Source organism: Cricetulus griseus, chromosome 4, assembly GCF_003668045.3.
Source record: "Cricetulus griseus strain 17A/GY chromosome 4, alternate assembly CriGri-PICRH-1.0, whole genome shotgun sequence".
In the NCBI taxonomy this organism is placed as follows: domain Eukaryota; kingdom Metazoa; phylum Chordata; class Mammalia; order Rodentia; family Cricetidae; genus Cricetulus; species Cricetulus griseus.
The window spans coordinates 181780464-181793178 of record NC_048597.1 but is presented as its reverse complement, the minus strand read 5'-3'; the positions used below and the strand labels follow the sequence as shown (position 1 = coordinate 181793178).

Below are 12715 nucleotides of genomic sequence, written 5' to 3'. Positions count from 1 at the left end.
AAAGATGACTTAATTACTCCTGTGCTTGAGGAACTCCAGAGACACCAAAATGGCTGGGTCACACCCAGACTGACTGGAGCAAGAGTTAGACAGGGGGACCTTCAGCCAATCCAACCTGCTCTGCAAACCTACCTAAATATGACCATACCTGTTTGACCTTTCCTCCTTAGTCTCCCTGGAGTAGACAGTCAGCAGTCTTAGAAGTAGCCAGCAATGGGCTGCAGAGGACCTGGGTCTGGTCCTCTCTCACCTAGTCCCTGTGTCTCACTTAGTTCCTGTGTGTACTCAGCCTGCTCACATCGTCACTCTCTGTACTCCAGTTTCCTTTTCTACTGAATTAGAATAGCACTGGGGCTGGGGATGTGACTCAGGCGGTTAAGTGCTTACCCACCATACACAAAACCCTAGCTTTCATCCTCAGTGCCACATAAGCTGGGCACATTGGCAAACACCTGTAATCACAATACTTGGTGAGTGGAGGAAGTGGGATCAGGAGTTCAAGGTCATCCTTGGCTACACAGAGTTCCAGGACAGCCTGGGCTCCATGAGGCCTTGTATAAAAACACAAAACAACAACCAAAAAAAGTTAACTATGTGCCTTAACTATTTTAAACACTGGTGTACAGGGCAATGAGAAAACAGAAGGAAACCTGGGCAAGGAAAGAATATTATACTATGGGGGTCACTCATAAGAATTTTACATAGTATCTTTGAGGGCAGAAGGACCTTCACACATGCCAGGCAAACACCCTGCCACTGAGCCCTTAGTGTTTCTGTATTGTCTTAAAGATATATTTACGTGTGTGTGTGTGTGTGTGTGTGTGTGTGTGTGTGTGTGTGTTTGCACACGCCACAGTACATATGAAAAAGTCAGGGGACACCTTTTCCGGCTGATTGTTTCCATCTACTCTGATTTCAAGATAGGGTCTCCTTTTTTCTGCTTCTGTATGTTGTGCAACTCAAATTTTCTCAGTGACAAAATACACCCCAGGGGTTTCTCAGACGTGCTTAGGGGTCATTTGTAAACACGAAGAAACAAACTTTACACCAAGGCATCTGAGCCTCAATAAGTGCTGGTGGGGTTGGTTTGTGGTGTTTCTGAGAAGAGGCAATAAATGGCAACAGGAGAGAAAGGGTGATGAGGAGAACATACTCCAATCGAGGGGGCCGGGACACCTGGGACCAGAGGACCTAAGATCTCTCACCATCTTAGGCATTTAGTGCCTCCAGGTTTGTGACTAACAAAACCTGCCAGAGGGCAGCTGTGGCATTCTCTGCTGAAGCCAAGTCACAAGTCACTCTGGGCTAACCTTGTGCCAAGGCTACTCGACCCTCATAGAAGTCCTTGACAACAGAGTGGTGCCATTTTTCCAGGATTTTTGAAAGCTTCCTGACAGATCCCTTACAAAGAGAATAGGGTCTGCTCTCCAGACTGGAGGCTGGGATGCTAATTAACTCATCCCAAGTCTGCCAAAAACAAAACAAACAAAAGCTGTGGCTAGCTCCCTCTTTTCAACAGTATTGCCGAAAGATGAGGAAAAGGAAAAAGGCACTAAAAGAATTCTGGAATGATCAATCACATGACTGCATAGACGGCTTCCCATTCACTCATCCCTCTCCTGATCACTTCCTGCCAATACAAACTAGATTGCTAATTATAACATTTCTTTTGTGTGGAGTGGGCTGCACCCTGAATCCCTTGATTTCCACAGCACAGAGGATTTCTGCAAAGTCCTCCAGGTTGGCTAGAATCTCCTTCCATATTTCCATGAACACTTTGGGCTTTGGGAGGAATGTCATACAGAGCAGGTATATACACTAGAAGTGGGAACTGAAGAGGAAAATAAACTTGGAGTTGGTACAGGGTCTGTAAAAGGCAGTATCGCTAAGACATAGTTTCTAATTAACACTCATGACCCTGTCAGATGCAGAGCCAAATGAACAGCCTCAGGAATCCTAGAATATTTCAGATAGGACTTCTCCCACCCACCCACCCAGAAGAAAACTCACCTGATGTTTGTGTTTGGACCAAGAGAAACAGTACACATTCCAGCCTTGTGTCCCCATCCACACACCCATTTAATAAGGGTTAAGTGAGACCATAGTAAGAGGGCTAGAAAAGCTGGGGGCTCAGTGGCTTACCTACCATATGGGTGGCCCTGTTTCCAATGGGAGTGATGAAAACAAAAGGCTCAAGCTAGAAAGATGGCTCTGTGGTTAAGAGCACTGGCTGCTCTTCTGGAAGACCTGGGTGTTTTGGTTCCTTGCATTCACATGGTGGCTCAGAACCATTTGATGTTTTCTTCTGGCTTCTGTGGGCACCAGGCACACACATGGTGCATAGACATACATTCAGGCAAAGCATCCATAGACATGAAAAAATAATAATTAAAAACGTTAAGTATGCCGGGCGGTGGTGGCACACACCTTTAGTCCCAGCACTCGGGAGGCAGAAGCAGGTGGATCTCTGTGAGTTCGAGACCAGCCTGGTTTACAAGAGCTAGTTTCAGGCAGCCTCCAAAGCCACAGAGAAACCCTGTCTCAATAAACAAAAACAAAAACAAACAAACAAACAAAAGTTAAGTATTTAAAAACCACCACAACAAAAGACCAGTATTAGTGGGATACACAAGTTGGCGATGTAGGGAAGTCTCCTACCTCTGCCCAGAATGTACTCAGAAAAAGAACCTCAGGCTGCTATAAGAGGGACAGTGCTAGCTAGGGTTTGCTATGACCCCCTCCCCCCTGGTGAGGAAGGCTGGCTACAGGTAAAGTACCTGTCTGCCAATGCCCTAAACCCTGTGGAGGATGGAGAACTGGGGCTCATCAGACTTTGAAAAGCAAACTGTCTGACTCATCAGGAGCCTCAAGGAGACTGAGGGACAGGAAGGAATGCTGCAGCAACAGTGGAAAGGGTGTCACCTACAATCAGCAACTTTCCGAGATCCTCCTATAGCCTAATTCAGTCTTGACGGCTGACCTTATGACCTTGTGAGGCAGGCACAGATGAGGAAACCTTGGATTTCAAGTTCAAGACTAGGTCCAGACCTTGCCTCAAAGACAAACAAACCAGACAAACAAACAAACAAACAAAACAACAACAACAAAAACCCACCACATTTTACTTGAAAAACAAACAACAAAGCCCCACAGCATTCTTAGACACAAAAGTACAAACTTCTTTTTAAAATATTTATTTAGGGGATGGAGAGACGGTTCTGATGTTAAGAGCAGTTGCTACTCTTCCAGAGGAATTGAGTTCAATTCCCAGTAGCTTCATGGAGACTTACAACAGTCAGCAATTCTAGGCCCAGGGGATCCAACGCCCTCCACTGGCCTCCGAGGCCACTGCACACATGTGGTACACATACAGACAAGAAGGTAAAACACCTATACACATTTTTTTTTTTTTTGAGACAGGGTTTCACAGCATAGCTTTGGCTATCTTGGCACTCGCTCTGGAGACCAGGCTGGCCTCGAACTCACAGAGATCCACTTGCCTCTGCCTCCTGAGTGCTGGGATTAAAGGCGTGTGCTACCACCACCCCGAAAAAGAATTATTTTTATTTTATGTGTATGAATGCCCACATACATGTATGCCATGTGCATGCCACCTTCTGGAGGAAGTCAGAAGAGGACGTCATATTCCCAGAATTGGAGTTATAGACTGTTGTGAGCCACCACATGGTGCTGAGGTCCAAACCAGGTTCTCTGAAAGATTGGCCCGTGCTCTTAACTCAGAACCATCTCTTGAGACCCAAGGCCAACCTTCTGAGTACCCAGTTGTTTCTGAAGTCCGAACTGCTTGCCTAGAACCAGTGAGGTAGAAGTTGAGCAAGCAGACATGAGAGAGGAAGGCACCTGTCCACCTGGTTGGTTTAAAATATTAATCTGCCTAAGGGAAAGAGAAATCAGACCAAGTCATGACCCAGATTTTGTTGCTTCCAAAAAGCACACAGGTTGTTTCGTCTTTGATACTTTTCTTTCTTAATGGTGCCTTAAAATTGGTACTTTTGCTGGGTAGTGGTGGTGCATGCCTTTAATCCCAGCACTGAGGAGGCAGAGGCCTGATATTTCTCACCTGTCAAGTAGGGAGCATGGATTGTTGCCCACAGCCTGCCATAGCTCATGGATCCCACACTGACTTCGAACTCACTATGTAGCCCAGAATGGCCTTCAATTTCTGATCCACCTACCTCTACCTCCCCCGTGCTGAGATTACAGGTGTGCCCCCACCAAACCCTGTTTATGCACCATTGGGAATCCTTCCCAAGAGAGGCGTATGTGTTACAAGTACAGACCAGTGGCAGAAACTGTGTTCAATCCATGACACCCCATCTCTCCCTCCCCCAAATGTAGGTTAAAGAGGCATTGATTCTCACTATGACCTTCACTAGCTGAGAGGGCTTCAGAGTTGGGGGCTCACCTTGGGTTGGTACGAATGGGCCAACTTGGGACTCCTGTGTGGGCGTTCACATTCAGCGAGGGTGCAAGCTTTGTGCTTGTAAGGCCGGCACTCTACCAACTATGCTACATCCCATTTTTTATTTTTATTTTATTACCTGGCCTTGACAGAGGCCAGAAGAGAGCCTCAGATCTCCTGGAACTGAAGATATGGGCATTTTTGAGGTATCTGGGAACAGGACCCAGATGAGCAGCCCATGCTCTTAACTGCTCAACTATCTCTCCAGCCCCTGGTTTTAGGTTCATTAGACTCTGATCAAACTCAAAGGATTAGTTCACGGTCTATTTGGGTTCATGCTTATCATCAGGTGCTCAAATGAAAAAGGAAGAAGAAAGGAAAGAAAGAATAGAGAAAAAAAACCCAGAGAACTATGTATTTCCCTTAATACGCAAATAATTCTCACTTCCTCTGGAAAACTGCACAGTAAAATAAGTCATGAGGTCAACCTAAACCACCTACATTTCAACTCAAAAACCATGAAATCTGGGCTCAGCCTGACAGCCAGTGTTCAATCCCTGTAGCCTACATAAGGGTGAAAAGAGAAACACTGCACACACTTGTCCTCTGACCGCCACACACTTGCCATGACACAGCATACCCCTGGCCTTTCACACGCATGCCAGAGAACGATAAACTAAATAAAACACTCTTTGAAATCCCAAGATCTTTTTCATGTTACAAGAAGTCAACTGTTGAGTTGTGACTATTTCATTTTTTAATTATGTGTGTGTGTGTGAGTGTCCGAGGAGGCTGGAGATGAGAACTGGATCCCCTGGAACTGGGGTTACAGGTTGTTGTGAGTCAACCCAACCTGGGTGCTGAGAACTGACCTGTGTCCTCTGGAAGAGGCACAAATATTCTTACCCACGGAGACATCTCTCCAGCCCCAACTTTTGGTTATTAAGCAATACCCTGAGCCCATGTGACCCCCACAAATGGATTTACATTTTAAGGGCTGCAACCCTCTGTTGTCTGTGAAGTGACACAGTCACTGGTTCTTACGTATCTTATAATGAGGCTTTAACTGGAGGTGATGAATTGCCCTCTGAATGCTTCCCTCTGTTAGCAAGATAGAGAGAACAAACAGCATCTAGGTGAGCCTGTCTCGATGGCCAAGATCCTGCCCACCTCCCTACTCTCTATAAAAAGCTTATGTAAAACCTCCAGTTGGGAAACAAAGGGGAAGACACTCCTTAAAGTACACTTTTGAGAGGACAGCCACCTTCCCTCCTAGGGACTGGACACTGGATGTGGCTTACTGGGTAGAAAGTCCCAGTAAGAAAAGACACTAAAAGTGACACAGGCCCCCTTTACAAGCAAACATCTCTTCCTGCCTCACTGAGTGAAGACCACACACCTGAGTCTCCAGCCTGGTCATCCACCCACAGTGTTCCAAGACTGTGCCTCCCACACTTCGGCTTCCACTACCAGTGTAGCTCAAGGTCACAGGCTGAACTAGTGACTGTTTAACTTACTATTCGGGGACATGGGGGTGGGGAGGCAGGCATTGAACCCAACACACAATGTACTCTCCTACTAAGCTATACCTCCAGATCAAACACCTATTTAAAATTATAAATTTTTAAAAGAAATCTAGCCCTAAATATCTGCTTCTATGCCGACAGAGAAAGCATTATGCAAATATTTGCATCTATTCATTTTGAACGTTGCACTGCTGTGTAGAGAATTCCAGAGGCCAAAAAGGGAGAAAGAGAGAGCAACAAGGAACATTCTACATTACTCTAGGAGGAACCGCTATGCTAGGAACAGAGTGATGCTGAACTATAAGGCCAACTGCATCTTTATAAGTAAAAATGGTAAGACAAGCCCATGTCTGGTGTGGGGGTGGGGAAGAAGTGACACCAAAGAAAGACTAGGCCAGCTCTATTTTCACACATATTTGGGCAAAGCTAAGACTCTCTGTCAATACAGGGATGAGGTTCCTATCTCTGAGGAGATAGGCAAGGTAGCTGGGGTGGCCTGTGCTAGAGATGACAGGTTCCCAAGTCCATCGACCATAGCATCTCACAGAGCCAAGTGACTGAGGTGTCGGGCATCGAGGGTGAGAACCTGCTGTTCTGAGTGTTACCTGGGCAGTCAAAGGCCTTGCAGAGTTTGGCCTTTGCTCAATCAATGGTAGCAGGTGAGAGGATAAGGTGCACTGTTCTGCCCTGGGACAGGGAGTGGCCTTCTGCTTAGGGCTATGCACAGACTGGACAAATTCTGCAGGGCTTAATTAAGCACTAGGCATGTGAAAATCTAAGAGATGGGGTGGGAGAAGGGACCAGGGTCAATATGTAAGCATATATTCAAAAAAAAAAAAAAAAAAAGGCAGGATTGGTTTATCGCTTAAACTCTGAGAGGGTGCCACCATTCTATTTTTTAGCTTCAGTTCAACATACCAATAAAACCAGAGCCCTGCCATCCAGATAGGTGTTTAAAATACAACTTGAGTCAAAGGGTTACATGCACAGTAAGTATATAAAAATGGCTAACAAGAAAACATAGGGAGCATTTCCTAGGTGCTTAGTGTGGTTACATCTGAGTTCTTTGCTCTATGGGAAGCACAACCCAGACATTAGGAATACAGCCTCTCTGTGAGGCTTGAGTGAAGCTTGAGTGAAGCTTGAGTTCCAGCCGATGAGACTCCACGCTGAGCCTGGCGTGGCTCCTCCATCTTCCTTAACCAGCACAAGGATGGGGGTCTCTGTTCTTCCTCTCCATCTAGTGTGGGGATCAGAGAGTCCAATGTCTGACCTGATAGTACCTCTGCTAGCACATGATATACAGCTGAGGACGTGGGGCTCTGGAATATTATAACTAAATGGTTCAGACACCCACATAGCAATCTGACCTGTGCACAGTTGGAAGAAAAATGGACCGGAGACTCAGAGTATAAGCATTTGGGGTCACTCCAAACCCAAAGAGATTTTGACATCTGTTCAAAGGAGCCTCAGGAACTTGGTAAAGGGCACTCAAGGGCCTCTGTGAGTCAAAGCAAAGAGGAAAAAGCCCACCCAAACTTTCCCACAGTACGTTAGCGTTCCGTCCAAGTGCAGGGGCATCATATGACTGGGACATGGTGACTGCCAGCTGTCAAACACTGAGCAGGCCACTTCCTGCATCACCACTGCTTTTTTTAAATTCCCTCTTAAGGTCTTTAAGAGCAAACCACAGTTATTCTCATTTCCCAGAAGCCTCCACTGCTTATAGTGTAAGCACAGTTCCCCATAGAGAGGGTGGACTGGTATTTCAAACATGAAACACCAAAATGTGGATTAATAATTTACTAATGACTCTAAACAAATACTGTCCACAGTGGGGAAAACCACCCCCACTTTGGAACAAGAAGTCAGTCCAATTACCTCCACATTCTAGGAGGTAAACTGCTGCAAAATAGCTCCTCATACCTTCTCAGAACTCAATATTATTAATGCTGGGTTTTTTGGGCTTCTTTTTTTTTTTTTGAGAATTAATCATTCCCAGCTTCAGCCCTCTGTTTCAGCAGAGCTCATGGCATTCTGCATGGGGAGTTCTGCTCTCTCTGCCCAGATAAATTAATACATATTCCAAAGTCTGGGGCCACGATCAATGAAAACCACAGCGAATTCCTAAGCAGTAATAGATATTCCACGTGGCTTAAAATGCTCAGAGGAGAATTTTCTTAAGGGTAAGAATCAAAGTGCTGTAATTGAAGATCTTAAAAGTCAAAGCAGGCAGGCTTTCTGGGGTACCTAATGTTCAAGTCAAGGATCATTTAAGGTAAATGGCTCCACGTCCTTCCTCCCTTGCTATCGGATTCTAGGTCCGAGACTAGCACCAACTTAGTGTTAGGTCCGTGCTCTCAAGTTAAGCAGACAGTGCAGTGCAAAAGGTAGCAGAGGGGCATACAGAACAATTACTTTAAAAAGTAAACACTCTCAAAGAGTCCTGAGGCCTGCTGCCAGCCCTCTGCCTAAACCAGCCCGCAGACACATGGTGCAAGGAAGAAATGAAAATATATTTGCCCTCAAACTTGCAATTCTCTCACCTCGGGCTCCCCAGCACTGGGATTAGAGGTAGCCGTAGGGAGACTGCCCTGTTAGTCACAATTACCTTTCCTTTCAAACCTCTGACTAAGATGAAAGAATGGACATCTCTGAGCTCAGGGGAAGCACTCCTAGGTGGAGTTTGAGGTCGGAAGATGGGTGCTTGGGAACCACAAAACTGCATGGAATTTGGAGATGAGAAGTCAGTGAAGTGGTGCATGCAAGAGAAAGGACAGGCTTGCACTTCCTAGATGGTAGCATGACTGTCACGGGTCCATTTCATTGTTGACATCAGCTCCAAGTTGTTTCTTTTGTTTGTTTGAGGTACTTTAACCGAAGGCCTTGTACATGCTAGACAAACATGCCACCATCAAGTTACAACCCCAACTGTCTTTTACATTTAAAAAAATACTTTGTGTGTGTGTGTGTGTGTGTGTGTGTGTGTGTGTGTGTGTGTGTATGACAGAGAGAGAGAGAAAGAGAGAGAGAGAGAGAGAGAGAGGGGGGGGGAGAGAGAGGGAGAGAAAGAGAGAGAGCACTCATGGGTTTATGTTAGTACCCTCAGAGGCCAGAAGGTGGCATTGGATCCCCTGCAGCTGGAGCTAAGGTGGTGGCAAGCCACCCAGCATGGGTGCTGAGATCAGAACTCAGGTCCTCTGTAAAAGCAAAATGAGCTTTCAACAGCTAAACCATTTGTCCAGTCCCCTCCTTTTACCTTTATTTTGAGACAAAGTCTCATAAAGTTATGATATTAGGCCCAGAACTTGGGATCTTCCTGCCACAGCATTTCAGGTACCCAGATGACAGGTTTGTGCCACCGTGTCCAGCTCCAAACTGTGTCTTAATACAAAGTTATGTAGAGGTACCACTTTCCTAGCTCAAAAACAGTGAGCTCAAGAGAAATGAGTCCAGATTATCAATCCTGCCTATCCCTTCCGAAATCTAAACTCTATTTAGGTTAGTTACTAGCACATTTGTACAAGGTGCCAGTGGCAGCTCTGTGTACAAAGCTACACCCGAAAGCCAGTTTCACTTATTCGAGATCTGCCTTAGATTGCTTTTCTCTTTATATCTAGGCATTCTCACTCCTGCAATCCTATAATTTCTCGGTTTGATCTCGCTGCTTACAGCTCTCTTTTATTATTGCAGGGTAGGGGTGATGTTCAAAAGACATGACAGGAAACAGAAAGGCCTCATTTTAAAATAAGGATAAGGTAAGGCTAATTCAAGCAGAATGCAGCCCAAAGCTCTCCTTTGTTAGCCTGGGATGTAGACACTAGATAAGAACTGACACACACATAGAAATTAAGCCAAAAGCAAAAGCTACCCTGCAATTTTGCAGAGCATTTGCCTTCACCCTTTTATCTTTTGGGGCCTTCAAACCTATAGTAGAGAGCTTACCTAGCATACACAAAGCTCTGGGTTCTCGCCCCGAGTACCATATAATCTGAGTGTGGTGGTGCATGCATGTGATCCCAGGACCTTGGCGGTTGGTGACAGAAGGATCATCAATTCAAGGTCATCCTTGGCCATATAGAATGATTCAGGCCAGACTGGACACTTTAGATTCTTTTTGAAAACAAAACAAAAACTGCAAGTTGAAGCAGATGAAGTAGACAGACAGCTCTTCTGATTGGCCCAAAGAGGTTAAATCAGCTTGCAAAGACCCAGGCAAAGTGGATTCAAAGTCTTTTAGCTACTGCCACACCTTTGTAAGATAAAAGTGTATGACCAGATTAGTATGTCCAACAGTGCATCCAGTTAAATGGAAATAAATTATAGGCTTTCCAGGTGGGCGGTGGTGGCGCACGCCTTTAGTCCTAGCACTCAGGAGGCAGAGGCAGGTGGATCTCTGTGAGTTTGAGACCAGCCTGGTCTACAAGAGCTAGTTCCAGGACAGCCTCCAAAGCCACAGAGAAAAACCCTGTCTTGAAAAAACAAAATAAATAAATAAATTATAGGCTTTCCATAGCACTTACAAAAAAAATTTTTTACTATCTCAAAATTATTAGTAAACCCAGATCATAAGTTGATTTAGAGAAGAAAGCATAAGCCCAGGAGCCCAGGACTTCCAGTTTGTGTTGGCCACAGGAGGACACATGCATGCTGATGCAACACAGATTAACCTGAAGAGCAGCAGCCGTTTTATGACAAGTCAGAGCATCCTCCAATAAATCTGCATAAGGGTCACTGGCCAGTCTAATGCCCATTCCACAGACACCACATCCCAGGCTTACGTTGGGTCTTACGTAGGTGACTCTATTGTATAAAGAAGCTTAACCATTCTCATCTTCCCATCACCCTCAGAAAGAGGTGAGGAGGTAAATTTGGCGGGTTATGAGCTCTGAGTTGAACTTTCCTTTCTCTGAGGCGTTGGAGGGTCTACCGTCTGTGGTGGCCTTACAGGGAACTTTCACAAGCACAACCTGACAATCCACCAAGTCATGCCACTTGTTTGAAAATTCTGAGATCTCCTGCTCCAATTCCATGTGCTGCTTTTCAAGTTTCTGCTTTAACTATGCTACCTCATTGCTACTACTTCCCACATAATCCACGACCTTGCCAATGTCCTACACCACTGTGAAAGTGTCTCCTAACCACCTCAGCCAGCCCAACCTGTCGGGGAAGGGGCTGTCTTTGCCCTGGGCAAACTGATTTCCACTTTCTTCTAGTTCTCTCCTCCTACCTTGCTTTCAGCTTCTAGGTCCCCTCCCAGCTCTTATGTTTACACTGGAAAGAGTAATTTCAGTAAATTCTTATTAAGTTTCTACAGTTAGGTAAACACTTTGGAATCAGTGAACCCTCCTAGACATGTTCCCCAGTAAGAGGGAAGCCTGTGACAGGCCAGCAACTTCCTGACTGAATAGACCAATTATCCTCATCAGGAAACTCTGTGGTGGAGGATATATTAAAAAAAAAAAAAAAAAAAAAAAAAGGCAGGGATGAGGTCTGGGGTTGGAGAGATGGCTCAGGCAGTTAAGTGTAGGCTGCTCTTGCAGAGGACCTGAATTCAGTTCCCAGCATCCAACCACCAGAGACACCAGCTCCAAGGGAGCTGGCCTCTGTAGGCACCTGGACACACACACACACACACACACACACACACACTTAATTCTCAAATTCTTGTGTTCTTATAAGAAATTAGTATTTTTTTTTTAGTTGGGATTACATTCAATAATTCCCAAATATCTCTTATTTCCATAATTCCTTACCCTTTTCTGCCCTCGATAAACATGTGAATAAGCAAAACTTCACTGGAAGTCAACCATAGGTCCACTGTCAAGTGAAGAACACATACCTTCAGAGCCAGCAGCCATGTATGCATGAGTTCACGTGACAGGAATAGAAGTTCAGGTATTTGGTCATAGCTGGTTGACATCCAAGATAAGTGTGGGGCCAGGCTGGAGATGGTCACCCTTATTTCCCCACCACATCATAAACATCATGGCGAGTCAGGAGGATCTCTGTGAGTTCGAGGCCAGCCTGGTCTACAAACACAGAGAAACCCTGTTTGGGGGAAGAAAAAAGACTGACACCTGCCATGATTCTTGATTTTTACCAATATCCTTGCATTTCAAGATCCAACCCCCATCCTCAGCCAAATAAAAACTATCCTATACACAAAGCAACTGATGCTGAGGACTGTATTCTAGCAGGGATCTCTGTGTGTGTGGTACATGCCTGTGAGCATGCACTCATGCAGAAGTCAGAGTAGAGCGATGGGGGTCTTCCTCTCTAGCTCTTCCGACATGTTGCTTTGAGGAAGGGTCTCTCACTGAACCTAAAGTTCACTGTGTAAGCCAGGTTAGCTGGCCAGTGAATTCGCAGGAGCTGCCTGTCTCTGTGCCCTCAATTTGTAGTTACAGGTACCTGTGCTTGCCTTTTTATGTGGGTGCCTGGGATTTGAACTCAGGTCCTTATGCTTATAGAACAAGTCTTCTTATCCACTGAGCCATCTCCCCAGCCTTGGGATCTTGTGGGTTTTTTTTTTTTTGGGCGGGGGTGGTTTTGAGTCAGGGTTTCTCTGTGACTTTGGAGCCTGTCCTGGAACTAGCTCTATAGACCAAGCTGGTCTCGAACTCACAGAGATCTGCCTGCCTCTGCCTCCCGAGTGCTGGGATTAAAGGCATGTGTCACCACCACCCGGTAGGATCTTGTTGTATACCTGGGGTTTTTCTTAATTCCACATCTAATTAATTCGTTAACTCAACAAACAGAGCAA

The 12715-nt window shown here is 45.5% G+C and overlaps 1 protein-coding gene across 2 annotated transcripts in view; it reads right to left on the bottom strand.

Moving 5' to 3' along the window:
* Positions 1 to 12715, bottom strand: part of Myo1e (myosin IE) — a 197393-nt gene that overhangs the window by 153513 nt on the left and 31165 nt on the right. The window contains exon 1 of one of the 2 annotated variants that reach the window (XM_035443792.1): positions 11792 to 11833. The exons of the other annotated variant lie outside the window; for it this stretch is intronic. Coding sequence (XP_035299683.1) covers positions 11792 to 11818 — 27 coding nt within the window. The 5' untranslated portion in view covers positions 11819 to 11833. Of the gene's footprint in view, positions 1 to 11791; positions 11834 to 12715 lie in introns of those variants that run through there. 2 annotated transcript variants of the gene reach the window in all.